We start from the raw sequence: 18810 nt of genomic DNA on the forward strand, positions 1-18810 counted from the left end.
GTGGTCTAGGTACTCAGATTCATATTTCTTAATTATTTGAAAATTTCATTATTGTTGGGCTTGTAATGAAATTTATAGCTCTCTAGATATTCCTCATGTGACATATTTCTATCTTTTTAGGGAAGGAAGAAGAAAAATTGAACTGTAGACTCTTATGTAGGAAAAATAAAATCACAATCAAAATAGATCATTTGCGGGAATTTAAACTGACTCAGTGATTTATAGCAGGAATATAAATTTGTGGCATGGGGTCAGACTGCAGATGTATTGATTTCAGAGCACTGGTCTGATTTTAGAATTGCTTTTAAATGAATTGTTCTATTTTAAATTGCTTACAAATGTAATGTTTTATATGTTAGGTTTTTTTTTTTTTGGCTGGCAAGACATTTATATTCTTACATACTTCATCCTTCTGCTTCTCTCCTGTCTATTGCCTTTCTGAAAATAGGACTCAACCGTGAAGTTATAGCAGATGACTTGCCTCATCCTTTTGGCTTAACTCAGTACCAAGATTACATCTACTGGACGGACTGGAGCCGACGCAGCATTGAGCGTGCCAACAAAACCAGTGGCCAAAACCGCACCATCATTCAGGGCCATTTGGATTATGTGATGGACATCCTTGTCTTTCACTCTTCTCGGCAGGCAGGGTGGAATGAGTGTGCTTCCAGCAATGGGCACTGCTCCCACCTCTGCTTGGCTGTGCCAGTTGGAGGCTTTGTTTGTGGATGCCCTGCCCACTACTCTCTTAACGCTGACAACAGGACTTGTAGTGGTAAGCTGCATTTCCCTCAAAGCAAGCTAGAATTAGGAGAGAAAGCAGTAGTTTGGAAGTGCTTTAGTTATGATCTTTCTAAAGTAAAACATTGTAAAAGTTAAGAGTGGACCATTTGTTTAGTTGAAAGGGGAGGGTTAAGAAGGAGAAATTAAAGTTTTTGTTACTTATCGTTTGATGATAGCAACTAGATAGATGTTATAGAAAAATTAGATCTTTTATCCTTGGACATTAAATATTTGGTGCAAACTTTGCGTAGCGTCAGAGGAGGAACAGGAGAGGCAGAGTCATGCATGTGTGGTATGCATAACTCATATTTATTCATTATAAAGGAAGGGAAGAGCAGTATAAGCAGTAAAACAAGGAGAATCCCAAAACATAACCTCCTGTCCTTTGAAGTACATATAATAACACAAACATAAAAAATTCATTCATTCATTCATTTAATTTCAGAATATTATGGGGGTGTGAACATTTTGATTACATGTAATGCCTTTGCCTCACCCAAGCCAAGGCCACAAGTCTGTCCTTCCCCCATACAGTGTGCTCCGCATCCAGTAGTTATGAGTTTACCCACCGCTACCATCCGCCTCCCACCTGACCGGCACCCAGTGATATATTACTACCATGTGAGCACCTTAGTGTTGATTGGTCAGTACCAATTTGATGGTGACTACATGTGGTGCTTGCTTGTTTTTCCTTTCTTGTGAAACCTCACTTTGAAGGATGGACTCAAGCTCTATCCAGGATAATATAAGAGGTGCCAGTTCACCATTGGTTTTTGTAGTTAAGTAGTATTCCATGGTATACATATACCACATTTTATTAATCCACTCATGTATTGATGGGCACTTGGGTTGTTTCCACATTTTGCAATTGTGAATTGTGCTACCATATACGTTCGAGTACAGATGTGTTTATTATAGAATGTCTTTTTTTCCTTTGGGTGGATGCCTAGTAGTGGGATTGCTGGATCAAATGGTATTTCTATCTTTAGCTCTTTGATATATCTCCAAATTACCTTCCACAGGGGTTATACTAATTTGCAGTCCCACCAACAGTGTAAGAGTGTTCCAGTCTCTCTACATCCACACCAGCATTTGTTGTTTTGGGACTTTTTGATAAGGACCATCTCAACAATGAGATAGCTGATATCTCATTGTTGTTTTCATTTGCATTTCCCTAAAGATTAGAGATGTTGAGCACTTTTTTATATGTTTACTGGCCATTATTTTGTCCTTTTGAAAAGTTTCTGTTCATGTCCTTTGCCTATTTTTTGTTGGGGTTGTTTGATTTTTTTCTTGTTAATTTTCTTAAGTTCTGTATCGATTCCTGTTATCAGCCCTTTATCGCATGTGTAGCATGCAAATATTTTCTCCCATTCTGTAGGTTGTCTATTTGCTCTAATGATAGTTTCCTTGGCTGTGCAGAAACTTTTTAATTTGATCAGGTCCCATTTATTTATTTTTGTTGCTGCTGTAATTGCTTTGGGGGTCTTCTTCATAAATTCTTTGCCCAGGCTGATGTCTATAATTTTCCCAACATTTTCTTCTAGAATTCTTAAGATTTCAAATCTTAGGTTTAAGTCTGTTATCTATTTTGAGTTGACTTTTGTGAGAGGTGAGAGGTGGGGATCCAGTTTCAGTCTTATGCATGTGGTTATACAGTTTTCCCAGCACCATTTATAGACTAGAGATTCTTTTCCCCAGTGTATATTTTTATCTGCTTTGTCAAAGGTAAGATGACATTATGTGGATGGTTTTATATCTGGGCTCTCAGTCCTGTTCCAAAGGTCTGTATCTCCGTTCTTGTGCCAATACCATGCTGTTTTCATTACAATAGCTTTGTAGTGAAGCTTGAAGTCTGGTAGACTGATGCCTCCCAATTTGTTCTTTTTCCTTAAGATTGCTTTGGCTATACAAGGTCTTCTCTGGTTCCAGACGAAGCATAGAATTATTTTTTTCTAGATCTGTAAAGAATGATGATGGTATTGTGATAAGGATTGCATTAATTCTGTAGATCACTTTAGGTAGTATAGACATTTTAACAATACTGATTCTGCCAATCCATGAGCATGGTAGGGTTTTCCATCTGTTTACATCTTCTACAATTTCTTTTCTCAGTATTTTGTAGTTCTCCATACATAGGTCTCTCACCTTCTTTGTTAAATATATTCCTGAATCTTTAATTTTCTTTGATGCTGTTGTGAAAGGTGTTACATCTTTGATTTGATTTTAAGCTTGACTGTTACTGGTGTATATGAATGCCACTGATTCGTGAGCATTGATTTTGTATCCTGAGACTGTACTGAATTCATTTATCAATTCCAGGAGTCTCTTGGTTGAATCCTTGGGATTTTTTTAGATAATAATATCGTATTGTCATCAAAGAGTGAGAGTTTGACCTCTTCTGCCCCCATTCAGGCACCCTTCCTTCCCCTCTCTTGTTTGATTGCTCTGGCAAGGACTTCCAGCATTATGCTGAAAAAAAGTGGAGATAGTGGGCAACCTTTTCTGGTTTCAGTTCTAAGCGGGAATGCTTTCAATTTTTCCCCATTCAGTGTGTTATTGGCTGTGGATTTATTGTATGTGGCTCTAATAATTTTAAGGTATGTCCCATCTATGCCTATTTTGTTAAGAGTTTCTATCATAAAAGTGTGCTTGATTTTGTCAAATGCTTTTTCTGCATCTATTGAGAGAATCATATGGTCTTTGTTCTTTTACTTATGTGGTGAATTGCATTTATAGACTTGCCTGTGTTGAACCATCCTTGCATCACTGGGATAAAGCCCACCTGATCATGATGAATTGTTTTTTTGATGTGCTGTTGGATTTGGTTTGCTAAGATTTTGCTGAGGATTTTTGCATCTTTATTCATGAGGGATATTGGTTTGTCGTTTTCTTTTTTTGTTGTGTCCTTTCCTGGCTTTGGTATCAAGGTGATGTTGGCTTTGTAGAATGAGTTGGGGATGTTACCGTCCTTCTCAATGTTGTGGAATAATTTCTGCAGTATAGGTATGAGTTCTTTGTAAGTTTGGTAAAATTCAGGTGTGAACACATCTGGTCTGGGAATTTTTTTGTTGGAAGATTTTTAATTGCTGCTTCAATTTCTGTGCTTTATATTGGTCTGTTCAGGAATTCTATTTTTTCCTGATTGAGCCTAGGGAGGTTGTGTGTTTCTAAGAATTGTCCATGTGCTCCACGTTTTGTAGTTTTGGGGCATATAGATTTTTATAATATTCAAAGATAATGTTTTTTATTTCTGTGGTGTCTGTAGTGACCTCTCCTTTTTAATTTCTAACTGAGTTTATTAGGGTCCTTTCCTTTCTAGTTCTTGTCAGTCTAGCTAGAGGCCTGTCAATTTTGTTTATCTTTTCAAAAAACCAACTTTTGGTTTTATTAATCTTATGTACAGTTCTTTTATTATCAATTTCATTTGGTTTTGCTGCGATCTTAGTTATTTCTTCTCTTCTGCTAGGTTTAGGATTCATTTGCTCTTCGTTTTCCAGTCACTTGAGACTTTATTAGTTTGTTAATTTGTGAACTTTCTGTCTTTTGGATGTGAACATTTAATGCTATTAGTTTTCCTCTCAGGAATGCTTTTGCTATATCCCATACATATATTTTGATAACATACATAAAATCTTTAAATGTGTAAGAGACCACACAGAAAATGTATATGAGAAAATTTAACTCAGTATAAAATGATAGTTGATAGGGAGCTGGAAAGCACATGCTCTGAACGTAGTGGGCAGTTGCTACTTAACTATAGCTGAGGTTACCCGATCTTCTTATCCAGTAATGAATCTAGATTCTTTTTTTGGCAGGAGGGTACTATAGTATCTCCTGACTTTTAAAGATTGGCAAGTAATTCACATTAATTCACAAACACATACATACCCAGTGCTAACAACAAAATATATAACAAAACATTGTTGGCTAGAAATGATCCTCTGATCACTTGAGCCCAGGAGTTCAAGGTCACAGTGAATTATGATCTCACCACTACACTCCAGCCTGGGTGACAGAGCAAGACTCTCGTAAGAAAAAAAAAAAAAAAGCCAGGTGTGGCTGACCCTTGTAATCCCAGCATTTTCGGAGGCCAAGATGGGAGGGATCACTTGAGGCCAGGAGTTGACACTGGCAACATAGCGAGATTCCATCTCTACAAAAAAATTTTAAAAAATTAGCTGGGCATGGTGGCATATGTCTGTAGTCCCAGGTTCTCAGGAAGCTGAGGCGGGAGGATCACTTGAGCCCAGGAGTTTGAGGTTGCTGTGAGCTATGATGAAGCCACTACACTCCAGCCTGGGCGACAGAGTGAGAGACCCTGTCTAGGAAAAAATAATTGCTTTATTCTACACCTGAGAGAACATCAGAAATCACATGGGAAAGGATTTAGTCTTTTCTGACACAGGCTTCAATTGTGAAAGAGAAAGAATACAAGCATATACTTTAATGATTAAGAGGTTATACAATTTTGGAGTATATTAGCTTTTTGCTTTATGCAAGTAAAATAAATTTTTTAAGGCTTAGTTTATCTCCTTTGTCAAATGAGAATAATCATAGTAACTACCTTATGGTGTTGTTTTGAAGATTAAATAAGATACATGACCTGATTTCTGGGGAGAGGGAGCAGCCGCAGGGAGGTCGGTTAGACAGTGCAGTGATGCAGGTAGGCCCGGGCTGCGGTGGCAGCGGTGTGTGTGTGACAATGGAGAGATGCTGAGGGGTTCAAGGTATATTTTGAAGCTAGAAATAACAAAACTTATTAATGGGTTGTATGTAGTGAAGAAATAGAGGAATCAAGGATAAACTTCTAGATTAGGTGTCATAGTACATGGACTATCAGAGGAGAGAGATGAGGTTAGAGTTATAAATTTTGGAATAGCCATGATGTATTTAAAGTGAGGAAGATTACCCAGGGAGAAGATACAGTATAGGAGCCAGCAAACTTTTTCTGTAAAGGGCTAGGCTTTGTGAGTGTGTAGGCTCTGTTACACCTGCTCAGCTCTTCACAGCTCTGACCACTGTAACATGAAAGCAGCCATAGATAACATATTTTTTAAATGGGCAGGGCTGAATTCTAGTAACATTTTAATTAAGTGGTAGGCCAGATTTGACTTGTGGGCCATAGTTTGCTAACTTCTGGTGGAGAGAGAAGAAAGGACCTGGTAACCTAAGGAACTCTGGTTGAGGAGGGAAAGTTCACAAAAGATACTGAGAAGTGGCAGCCAGAGAGGTAAGAGGAAAAGCAGGGAGAACAGAGGCACAGAAGATAGGGATAAGGGTGTTTCAGAAATGAACTGTGTTGAATGCTGCTGAGAAGTTAAGGTGAGGTCTAAAATAGTATCCATTGGATTTTTGGGTAATGCTTTTTCTGCATCTATTGAGAGAATCATATGGTCTTTGTTCTTTTATTTATGTGGTGAATTGCGTTTATAGACTTGCCTATGTTGAACCATCCTTGCATCACTGGGATAAAGCCCACCTGATCATGATGAATTGTTTTTTTGATGTGCTGGTGGTTATTGGTAACCCTAAAGAGAGTGATTTCAGGGAAATAATGGTGAAAGGCAGATTGGAGTAGATTAAAAAGTGAAGGGAAAAAAGGAAGAGGCAGTAGCATATATAGACATCTCTTTCAAGAAGTTTGGCTTTGAATGGAAGGAGAAAAATGGGATAATAACTGATGGAGGATGGAGACAAAACAAATATTTAAAGACTTTTGGGGATCATTACTGTTTTAGCTGCTTATACTCATGCTTGTTGTTTGTGTTAGGAAGGCGATGAGAAATTACTGTTGAGTATTCCTAGTATCTCTCTTGGCTGCCTTTCTGAGGTAGATCAGTGGTGCTTCAAGAGGCTTCTTGCATGCTTTTTGTAAATAATGGGGTACTATTTAATATTTCTATAGAGATTTTTTCAATTCCAAGGCATATTACAAGAGTTTAACACAAAGTACTTACCCTCAAAAGGTTTCTAACATTATGTAACTTGCTCTTTGACCTGTTGTAAAAGCTAAATCAGATCATGTTGTTTCTGTACTCAAAACCTTAAAATGACTCCCCATTTCACACAGAGTAAAACCTAGTTCTTACAGTGGCCTGCCTGGTCCTGCATAATCTATACCCCACATTTGGTAAACCCTTCTCCACCTCATCCCCCAATTTCCTTCTCTAACCTCATCTTATACTATTTTCTCCCTTGCTTTCTCCATGACAGCCACACTGGCCTCATTGCTAGTTTCAAATATGCCAGTTACTCCATCTCAGGACTGTTATACCGCTTATTTTCCCTCCTGGAATGTTCTTCCTGCAAATATTTGCCTGGATATCTTTCACCTCCAATTCTTTGCTTATTTGTGACCTTCACAGTGAGACCTGGTCTACACTAAAATTGCAAGTTGTCCTTCCACCTGTCTATCATTGCCAGTGTCCCTTACCAGTACTTTTTTTTTTCCCCATAGCACTTATCACCCTTTTATATAGTGTGTAATTTATATACTCTACTGTTTATATAACTTTCTTGTTTATTATATTGCTTACTGTTTACTGGAATATACACATCATGAAGCAGCAAGTTTTTCTGTTTTCTTCACTGATGTATCTTAGGTGCCTAGAAGAGTGCTTGGTATATGGTATACACTCAAGAAATTCTTAAATGCATGAAGAAGCAGGACAGGATCTGGAAAAAGATATGTGCTCTTCCACTCAATAGCTTTGTGACCTTGGAAAAACTACTTAACCTTTCTGAGCCTTGGTTTCCTCCTCTATAAAATGGAGATAATTCGAGGGCTTAAATACCATCTAGTATGATATGTAACATGTTGGAGGTCCTCAATAAATGTTCATTTTTTTCCTCTCTCTCAAATAATTTTATTTTCTTACTTTCAAAGTCATGGTTATGGGGCTCTCCTTGTCATCCAATGCTTGTATACTTGATTTTTTTTATTTTATTCTTTTTTAAAGAATACTAGCTGTGTTTCCCAGGCTAGACTCAAACTCCTGGGCTCAAACGATCCTCCTGCCTCAGCCTCCCAAATAGCTGGGACTACAGGCACGTATCACCATGCCTGGCTCTAATGCTTGTTTCTTTATTTGTTTCTTCATTTATTCTCTCACTGAGTATTTACTGAACACCTACTACATACTGGGAATTATTTCAGCCAGTGGAAAATATAGCAATGAATGAAATAGACATAAATCCCTGCCTTCATAGGGCTCACACTCTAGTAGGAAAGGTAATGGACTAAATAAACTGTATCAAGGGTTAGGTGGTGATAAGTATTGTGGAGAAATATTAAGAGTAAGAAAGGGTGATGGTAGCAGGGATCGCAGAGTTAAATAGGGTGATACAAGGAATTTTTTACTGAAAAAGTGACATTTATGTTAAGAACTGAAAGAGGCGAGGAAATGAGCTATGTGGATATCTAGGGGAAGACCTGTCAAGCAAAAGGGGGCAGTAAATGAAGAGGCCTTGGGGGAAACATGTCTGACATGTTAGAGGAACAGCTAGGAGGCTGGTGTTGCTGGACCAGAGTGAATAAAGAGAGGAAACGGAAAGCCAAGTTGTGTAATCTTTTGTTTAGTACTGAAGTGGCCTCTGTGGTACCTTTGTGTAAATTGGGAAACATGTTCCCTCTGGGCAGATTTAGCCTCACAGGTGCATGGCGTAGCTAATGAAGTGTGGGCTGGATTTCAGTTCCTACTCACTACCCTTGGCACAGTGCACAAATGGCATAGTCATACATGGTGGGCTGGGCCTTGTCATTTATTCTGTTCTTACCCAAGAGCAATGCCTTCCTTTAAGCTACCGGTGAACACTTGTGCCTTTTGAAAGAGAGCTGAAAAACTCCCTTCTGCTTAATACCTCATGCTCCAACTTCTTCGTGTTGCTGCCTTCATTGTGGGAATGCAAGACTCAGACAACCTGATGGGACAGTTTTTAAAGCACTATTCTGTAAGAAAAGTGGGCATGGTGGTTAGAGTTTACATAAGTTGGATAGGATAGATTTAGGCTTTTAAAGTGGCATATTCAGTGTCACTTTAAGCACTGACGGACTTGTAAATAAGTCAGAACATCAGCTTCCTTTTAGAAATATGGAGCCAATTAATTGTAATTTTAAATGTCTTTGAGTAGACTCTTTGGAACAAATATTTATTTGGAGCCACATTTGGCTTTATCTTAATCCACATTTCTATTTAATAGAAGAACAAGGTCCACACCTAATTGTGAAATCTTATTGAAGGTTAAAACTTGACTTGGGAAAAAAGAGTACCCAGCAAAATATACTGGGAGCCAAATATATATTTGTTTAATTGCTTCCTAGGCAGGAAAATTGGGAACTAAAACTCTGGGGGATCTTTTTTCTAAGTCTCACTGTGTGTCTTAGTACAAGTGGTGCTTATTTTGGTGGAAACTTAAATTTGGAGCCCTTTTCCCTTGATTTACTAAGAAAATTACTAAGTACTGCCAAAAAATTCTTTCCAAAAAAAAAAAAAAAAGATGGTGGGAGACTTTTTAGCTGTTCTGTGTGAAATGTGTTCTTACTATTTAAGGCATAAGCTCTACTAAAATTGCTAAAAGTTGCTAAATCAATGTGTGATAGACTCCAGATAATAGAGATGTCCTGTAAGATCACTGGGATACTTTCTAAATCTTCCAAGCCTGAGTGTGGGCTTTTGACCAATGAAGAACTTAAATGAAGCAGAATTGCAGTGTTGTGAATACCAAGATTCTTTGTGAGTACCAGTGGGTTCCCTTGGGATTTAAGCCAGTATACATTTGAGTGTAAGTGTAAAGTAATCTGAGGGACCTTAAATAATGGAGCTGTGAAGAATGGGGCATAGGAAGAAATAAAGCAAGGAGTCCTGGTTTTGCTATTTATGTTTTATATTCCTGACAAGGACAAAGTTTAATGATTTAGGTGATGAAGAAAATAGAGCACCAAGAAAATAGAATATAATTATGGAATGTATATATATTTTTAATGAGGGTTTTTAAAATGTTACTAGACTGTGAAGTTGTTGGTAGCACTCTCAAATGCCATTCTTTTCTAGATGTTGTCCTGTATTAAAGATGACTACATAGTAATCAGAGGCCTAGTCCCAGGGAAAGGGAAAAGTCTCTGTTACATTTTCCCATTTCATGAAGTGGGGTTATTCACGTGGTAGACAAGGAGAATTTTGTAAATCTTTATCAAATGCCTCATTGAAATCAAGTCTCCTATTGTATCTCTCTCTGTGGACAATTTGTAGAAAAATAGGCTAGGAGGTTATGCCAATGGGTAAGTTCATAACTGGTTTGGTAACCAGAGCGCCGATTAGTGTTACTCTGAAGAGAGTTTTTGAGGGCATGCCAAAGAATTCTGCCCATAGCCTTATTTCTTCAAATCTTATGTCTGTTTTATATGAGATATATACAACAGATATCCAAATCTTTGGATAATGATACAATACTTAGAGTAATTGTATTTCAGATTTGCTCTTTTCTTTCTTTGAGCTCCTACCACCTTCCTGCTCTTCAGTCAAAAGAGTGCCATCAACCGCATGGTGATTGATGAACAACAAAGCCCTGACATCATCCTTCCCATCCATAGCCTTCGGAATGTCCGGGCCATTGACTATGACCCACTGGACAAGCAGCTCTATTGGATTGACTCAAGACAAAACATGATCCGAAAGGCACAAGAGGATGGCAGCCAGGTAATTCGGGGCTCAGTTTAAAATCCATTTCTTCTGACTAGTGACTAGACTAACCAACCATTCTGTCTCACTTAAGTCTTGACTCTGCTTGAGAGAGAGAGAGAGAGAGAGAGAGAGAGTGTTTGTCTGTATGAAACTAAAATTCTGGACCTAGTAGCTTTTTTCCCTCCTGGTGATCTTTGAGTAAATAGTTGTTTGATGATGAAAATTGTATTAGGATAACTTACGCTCTTATATTGGTGATGACTTTGTCACTGCCACCCACATCCATTTATGTAATCTTTCCTTATGATTCCTTTTGTATGGAATATTAGAAGCTTTGAAATAGGCCTTGGTTTGATCCCGGTTCTATCACTCACTATGATCCTTATGAACTTTTTTAAGCTAAAAGGAATGCAAAGCATATAGTTCTTACCTGTTACATAGTAGGGACTCAATAAATAACATTTATGTTACTAATAAACTATTACTTAAAAGATTCAGAGGATAGGAAACGTATAATACAATCTCGGTAAAATTAAAGACATTTAGGATGTGTTGTCATTGATCTAATGATTTTTTTTTTCTTGGTGGAAATCAGGATATTATCAATAACTCTTACCAATGTTTACATACCAGTCATGGATTCACATAATACTATCCATACTTCTTTCTTTCTGTGGCCAATCATCTGTTAGATTGGGATTACTATAAATAATTATTTGTTGTCTTCCTTATAGCAGTGATACTAAGTTATATTTTGAATGTATTAAAACGTAAGGAACTTAGATTACTATTTTTCGCTGTCTTATCTCACAATGAAAAGCAAGAAGGTAATATATTTAGGGCTGCTGAGTGATCATTTGGGGGTATAGTCATAGATATGTAGTTCAGATGCACTATATAGGCCAGGACTAACGGGGCTGATAACTACTAGGTAGAAATTATAGTTACTATACGGCCAAGGACATGGCAGATATATTAGGTAACTTCATTAAGGAATATTTTACTTCAGAGATACCAAGTAAATAAAATGTAACTTATTCAGATGGAACAAATGGATAAAATCTCTCTTCTTGTTTCACTTTATCAAAAAAAAGTTTAAAAAAAAGTGTGTGTATGGATTTGAGGATCAGAGAAAGGGATGATTGATAGATTTGATTTATAGCCGTGAATAGTTGCTATTGTGTCTGCAACAGAGTTTCTCAAGTTTGGCACCGTCGACATATTTGGGCTGGATAATTGTTTGTTGTGGGGGGCTGCCCTGTACGTTGTAGAATGTTTAGCAGCATCCCTGACCTCTACCCACTAGAATCGTTTCTTGGCCTTTTGGCTGAGATCAAGTGTACCCACTAGTTGCCAGTTATGCTCCACGGTTGTGACAATCAGAAATGTCTCCAAATATTACCAAATGCCGATGGAGGCCTCTACTTGAGACCCATTGCTCTAGAGGGATTTCTAGAGTGTGGTTCTAGCCGTAGTTATCTCCAGGTTACAGGAGACAGTTGCCACCTTCTCACTCCCATCTCTGAATCTCAAAGCATTATCAGGTTCTTGGAGCAACTAGTCTGGCCTCAGCTCTCTCTTCTGTCCCAGGTTATAATAACCCAAGGAGTATTTGCGATATATGTTAAGAAAGAAGCACATTACCTGTAAAAAAAATTTGTTAGTAAGAAATGCTCCCTAAGACATGAGAGATCCTTCTCAGGTGTGTGACCACATAGTTGTAAGCACTGTGAGTGATTGCCTTGGGGCTGTCTGCCCTGGAGTCTAATTTTCCGTGTGTGTCTTTTCCCTAGGGCTTTACTGTGGTTGTGAGCTCAGTTCCAAATCAGAACCTAGAAATACAACCCTATGACCTCAGCATTGATATTTATAGCCGCTACATCTACTGGACTTGTGAGGCTACCAATGTCATAAATGTGACAAGATTAGATGGGAGATCAATTGGAGTGGTGCTAAAAGGCGAACAAGACAGACCTCGAGCCATTGTGGTAAACCCAGAGAAAGGGTATGTTACTAAAGTTGCGTTCAGATAGTGTGGCATCTGAGACCTTCTAGAACCTTCTTTTTCAGCCCATTATTCATTTACCTTTCAGTGTCCTGTGTTTCAGGATTCTCTCCATCCATTTGCCCCTGCATTTTGTTATAGCTTTCTTTTGCTTTCTCTGATTTCATTGGTTAGAATTTCTTTCCTTGGTCACTATTGCTTTAGTTCTAAATCCTACGCATACCTCCAGGACCATTTCAACTGCCACGCCCTACATGAAGTTTTTCTTAATCTATCCGACCCCCAGCCAGATGTGACTTTTTCCCTCTACTGCTGAATACTCAGCACTCTGTATCTGTGCCTTTCTGTTAATAGTTACACTTAGTCCTTTCCAATTTACCTTATACTTAACTGTTTTTCAGTCTTTTGCTAGACTTTAGGCTCTTCTATGACAAGAACTAATGTTGTTTTTTTTTTTTTTTCATTTAATACAGAGCTTTGCATTTAATGAATATTCAGTACTTGAATGAAAAGCTTACGTCAAAAGAATTATAGGAAAGGGATGAAACCTACAAGTTAAATATAAAAAATGAATCATATATGACTTATTTTTAGTTATTAAATAGGTTAATTAGAAAAGGATTAAAAATTTTGAGTCCAGGACTCTCTGGTCACTGATCTTTAATTTATTGTGTTATTCTAGAAGTGTAGATATGCGTGTGTCTAACACTGTTCTATTAATCTATAAAAGCTGCCAAAGAACTTCTATCTGTATACCTTTGTTACTATTATTGAAAGTAGTAAAAGTATCCCATAACCTTTCTTAAAAATATTTTAGACCATTTAAGAATGAGTTTTAAAAATATTATTCTACCTCAATTTGTCTTAATCAATAAGAATATTCTTATTTTATATGGTTTCTTATTTCAGTAACTTAATTTTTTCCTCCCCTCTCTTTAGATATATGTATTTTACCAATCTTCAGGAAAGGTCTCCCAAAATTGAACGGGCTGCTTTGGATGGAACAGAACGGGAGGTCCTCTTTTTCAGTGGCTTGAGTAAACCAATTGCTTTAGCCCTTGATAGCAGGCTGGGCAAGCTCTTTTGGGCTGATTCGGATCTCCGGAGAATTGAAAGCAGTGATCTCTCAGGTACCCAAGAAATGTGTTTCTTAATTTTGATTTGAGTTTTTAAGATCATTCTTTAATAGTATCTGTATTTTTCTTGAATGGTCTGATTTTTATACACATTTCTAGACAGTTTTATATACTAAATGTAGTTGGCATCAAGTTTGTTGGTGAAGAGCTTTTTCTTCAGCCATCAACATGATAACTTACCGTTATCTAATTACGTGCCAGTTTTCTTGATCTTGGCCCTGTAAATAATATATTTCTAATGTGTTTCTTCTCCTTTCCTAATTCTTCTGCTCTAGATTATGTTCTTATCATCTCTGGTCTGAATTCTAGCCTACGATTGATCTCCTTTGCTGTTTTTTTCCCATGAATGTTTACACACAGCTTCTCCTTTTCCCCAGTGTCCTCGGATTTGATAATGTACCTTTGTCCCTCCCTCCCTCCCTCCCTCCCTCCCTTCCTTCCTACCTTCCTTCCTTATGCTGGTTACTAACTAGGTTTTCTATCTGGAAACTTACAGCTTGAGTTCTAGAATGTTTTCTTGGGTTTTTTTTGATAATTTATTTTCCATTTTCTCATTCTGGAACTTTTATTTTGGTGCTGGACCTTCCTGACTGTAACTGTATTTTTCTTACCTATTATCCATCTCTTTGTCTTTTGGTTCTACTTTCTAGAAGTAGATCTTAAATTTATCTTCCAACCCTCTTACGGAATTTTTGTTTTTTAATTTCTGGATTTAATGCTTTTAGTTTCCAAGGGCTCTTTTTTTGTTCTCTGAATGTATCTTATTCTTTACTTTTTAAAAATTGCTATGAACTTATTTTCTTCTGTTTTTAATTGTGTCTTTTTTTCTAAGTTCTTTTGTTCTATTTGTCTTGGGCTTCAAATTTAAAGGTAAATGTTTAAAAAAATATTTGGTAATCCTTAGTTGTCTGTCTGTATTTAATATGAGTCACTAAAAATGCTGACTTGTGCTGTTGCTTATGACTCAGTAAGTTTCTTATAGATATCTGGCTGTTTTCTAATGGGACTCCCAGGTGACATCTGGAGTTCTTTACTCTTGGATATTAAGTCTTACTGAGTAATCTCACTTGAACATTTATTAATGTTTTTTTTTGTTTGTTTGTTTTGGAGACAGGGTCTCGCTCTGTTGCCCAAGTGAGAGTGCAGTGATGTTATCATAGTTCACTGTAACCTGAAAGTTCTGGGCTCAAGCAATCCTCCTGCCTCAGCCTCCTGAGTAGCTGGGATTACAGGTGCATGCTACCACAGCTGGCTACTTTTTCTAATTTTTTTGGTAGAGACAGGATCTGGCTGTGTTGCTCAGACAGGTCTTGAACTCCTGGCCTCAGGTGATCCTCCTGCCTTGGGCCTCCGAAAGTGCTAGGATTACATGTGTGAGCCACTTTGCCCAGCCCTTCAGGATTTTTTTTTATTGTTTTTATTTGTTGTTCTGGTTTTTTCTATAGGGAAATCTTCCAGTCTCCTGCATGAGGATAAAAGTGGGCTACCTGGTGTTCTTGAAGGATGTTGGAGAGGGTCTCACTAATTAGAAAATAGACTTCTAAGTAATTCCCCTGTGACCCATTTATGGCATTCTGTTTTTGCCTAATGTATTAAAGTTTGGTTCACTCTCTTTAGAAAGCATATCTTCAGTCTTCTGCCAGAGTAAGGGAGGAGATCTAGGAGTTGCATTAACTTCTTATACATATTTTTAATTAATACTCTCCTTTCAACCCCAACCATATAACTCCTACCTGTGCTCATTTCTAAAATACCTGGTGCTTCCAGTTCCTGAGTTAATTGGTTTCATTGTTGGCTGCTCTAGGCTGCTATGTTATTATCCCTTATCTATCTGTTCTGCAACTTCCAAATTTCATATCACTTTTCTGCTCTTGTCTACTCTTTTGCCTTCTTTGTCCTTATGGGTTTATGTCTGTTTTTTTTTTTTAACCACCATTTTAGTAGAGTTTTTGGAGGGAACATAAATAAACTTGTGCTTAACTTACCATGGGTCTGAATGTTGACTTAGGCAATGCCTTCCCATCTGGAATGTCTCCCCACTTTTCTTCATTTATTAATATTAAAATTTTGCATTATGCTTGCCTCTTTCCTAGAACTTTCCTTGGTATTTCCAATTTATTAGCTAATGTCTTTCTTTGATTGAATTCAGAACCATGAAAACTTCCCATAAATATTTGAAGGACTCTTATGGAGAAGAGGGAAGGAATGAGTATATTTTTTCTTTTTGAGTGAGAGAGAACCATGAACGGGAGAGGTGCATGGACACATTTCAGCCCATTGTATGAAAGAACTTTCTCACTGTCTAACAATAGAACAAGTTCTCTCTTCAGAGTATGCATTACTCTGTGATGTGGAAATAATTCTTACCTTGGGGTGAGGTTTACACCAAGTAAATTCTCAATCAGTTTTTTTAAACTGTATTTTGAGAAGCCAGGTGGAGTGAGGGTAGAGTTGTTCTTCATGGAAGCCTCAGGTGTACTGCACAAGTGGGGGAGTACCCCACAAGCTCTGGGTTCACCACCACTGCTTCCTCCAGAGAAGTGCCATTTTCATGTGTTTCATCTATGAGTTAGGGTTTTTCATAAAATTTAATTTGAAAAATGGACTCTGATAATTAAAATTTTTAACTACTGCTCTAAGTTCTTTTCTACATTTCTATGAACTATAGTATTTACTATGTGTGGGGCACTTATTTGTTTTTGATTACACATGAATGCCTATTTATTATCTATTTTCTGGTGTCTGTATATCACCATGACTTTCAAGTTTTGTGCTAAAGAGCTTAACATATTTCCCTTTTTCATACTTTTAGAATCTTATTGGTAGTCATGAAGTAGTTGAAAGTTGAAAGTATAATATGACCCACAGGAATCATTTCTGTTGAATTTTCTCCTTTTCAAGGTGCCAACCGGATAGTATTAGAAGACTCCAATATCTTGCAGCCTGTGGGACTGACTGTGTTTGAAAACTGGCTCTATTGGATTGATAAGCAGCAGCAAATGATTGAAAAAATTGACATGACAGGTCAAGAGGGTAGAACCAAAGTCCAGGCTCGAATTGCCCAGCTTAGTGACATTCATGCAGTGAAGGAGCTGAACCTTCAGGAATATAGTAAGTGCTGATGGGGTAATGCTAATTTGGAGGACTTATGTTTGTTTTAAGAAATTAATATGTCCTTTTCTGTCTTTTTGACCTCTTTTATCGTCAAGATTTTCATTCACTTTTAGTTTTGCCATTTTTTTGAACTCTTCATACTTTTAAAGCCTTGTATCAAGCTCACCTGGGAGCTTTTTCAAATTAAACATATTCTTCTCCTCATAAACCAGAAATGGAGGAAAGGCATGGTCTTGCTCATTTAAAATAATTTCTCCAGGTTACAACCATGACTACGCCTATCATGCCTTCTCTATATTTCTTTCAGTTCCTTTGAGAATACTGCGGTAGTATAAAGCATGTATTTCTTTTCTTCCCTCTATACCCCATAGTTTGAACAAAATTAAAAATTATATTTTATATAATGAGGAATATAGTTACATGGATTAACCCTATTCTTAAGAAAAACAAAGTAAACATTAGTGTGTAAACATGGAGAAGACTGTGGTTAATCAGTAAGTGCTTGTTTTTTTCCCCCTCTTGGATAAATTTTTTAATTCCCAGATCAGAAAAGTAGTCGTAGTTTTTTTATAATTTTATTGAAAACGTTTGAAAATGGCTAATCATCTTGGCCTAGTTTCTTGTTAATACATGTCTATCATCAAAGTACCCTCATAGCAGTCACTATTATAGGGCTTACATGATGGTACCAGGAATGCTAATGTTAGATGGAGTACTAGGGAGAGAACTGTTGAAACTCATTAACTTCTCAGCACAATGCTTTCAAGTCTAATTGAAGCACGAAAGGAGAATAAAGGAATGAGACTATCATTCCTTGTTCAGTTCTTGTGTTCAGTTATGTTGCTACCATTCATGAACTTAGAAGTAAAGTTAGAGGTATTTGAGAATTAGAAAGTTAGAATTGTTGTCATTTTATGTTATGACATGTAATGTATGGTGAATGTTTAATAGAAATAAGGTAATAATGACATAATACCTAAGTTATTCAGTTGATATATGAATATTTTACTACAGAAAGTTGCAACAGGGGTTTTCAGAATTTTAGGGGGGAGTATCTTTATGTAACTCCACATTTAAATATGGCTTTATATTTGGAAAAATATTTTTTAAAATTTCTAATAACATTAAAGAGAATGAAATTTTTGATGGAATGAGATTCCATCAAAAGTGTCATGGAATTAAAAAGTTGAGAAACACTGCTGTATAGGTTGTACATTTAATACAATTTACGATATCTATTTTAGACAGACAGTATGCCCATTTGTAGATAGCAGAATCCCCCAGTCTTATTAACATAAACTGAAGCAAGACCAATGTTATTTTAGAAGAGTCAGATTTTAAATGGTGGCTACAGTAGATGTTGATATTTTGTGATGACGCGTGTCAGGTTGCTTTTAACACAAGTTAGATAGGAAATTCAAAGCAATGGTTTCTTTAAACCCAACTTGTAAAACAGACTTTTAAAAGTTGCCTAATGGTTTGTTTATTTAACTTAGCCCAAATATGAAGAAATTAGACATTTGTAATATTGCAAGTTACCTTTTGCAATTGACCAACCAAATAATTTTGTCTGTCTCTGAATGGTTCAGTTCCATGTGTCTCTAAGGTTTTTCTTCTAATAAGTCTTTAATTTTCAGTGGATTCTTCATTAAAATATAATTTTTGAGTGGAAGCATCTTTTATAAATATAGAATTTAAGTTAAAATCTTTAATATAGGAGAATTCTTATGTTTTAAATAGAATGCTATTCATGTCTCAGCATTCTCTGTAGTAGTTTTGTAGTTTCAGTCATCAACTTTTTGTCTTCACAAAAATTAACAACAATTGTGCCATTACCTTGCTTAAAATATTTTGTATATAAAGACAGTGGCCAGCTGGGTACAGTGGCTCACGCTTGTAATCCCAGGACTTTGGGAGACGGGAGGCCAAGATGGGAGTACTGCTTGAGGCCAGGAGTTCGAGGCTACAGCCTGGGCAACATAGACACTGTCTCTACAAAAATAAAAAATAAATAAAGACAGTGGTTAGATAGAAATATTGTCTTATAGTTTGTGTGAAGATGGAGTGAGGATTCATTGTGTAGAAATAA

At 36.9% G+C, this 18810-nt stretch overlaps 1 protein-coding gene across 1 annotated transcript in view; it reads left to right on the forward strand.

The window, feature by feature from the left end:
• LRP6 (LDL receptor related protein 6) overlaps positions 1–18810 on the forward strand; it is a 160264-nt gene that overhangs the window by 117476 nt on the left and 23978 nt on the right. The window contains exons 12-16 of the mRNA XM_045554314.1: positions 449–775; positions 10279–10481; positions 12260–12471; positions 13411–13601; positions 16509–16718. Of these exons, the coding sequence (XP_045410270.1) occupies positions 449–775; positions 10279–10481; positions 12260–12471; positions 13411–13601; positions 16509–16718 (1143 nt within the window). The remainder of the gene's footprint in view (positions 1–448; positions 776–10278; positions 10482–12259; positions 12472–13410; positions 13602–16508; positions 16719–18810) is intronic.

This window comes from Lemur catta, chromosome 6, assembly GCF_020740605.2.
Source record: "Lemur catta isolate mLemCat1 chromosome 6, mLemCat1.pri, whole genome shotgun sequence".
NCBI lineage: Eukaryota > Metazoa > Chordata > Mammalia > Primates > Lemuridae > Lemur > Lemur catta.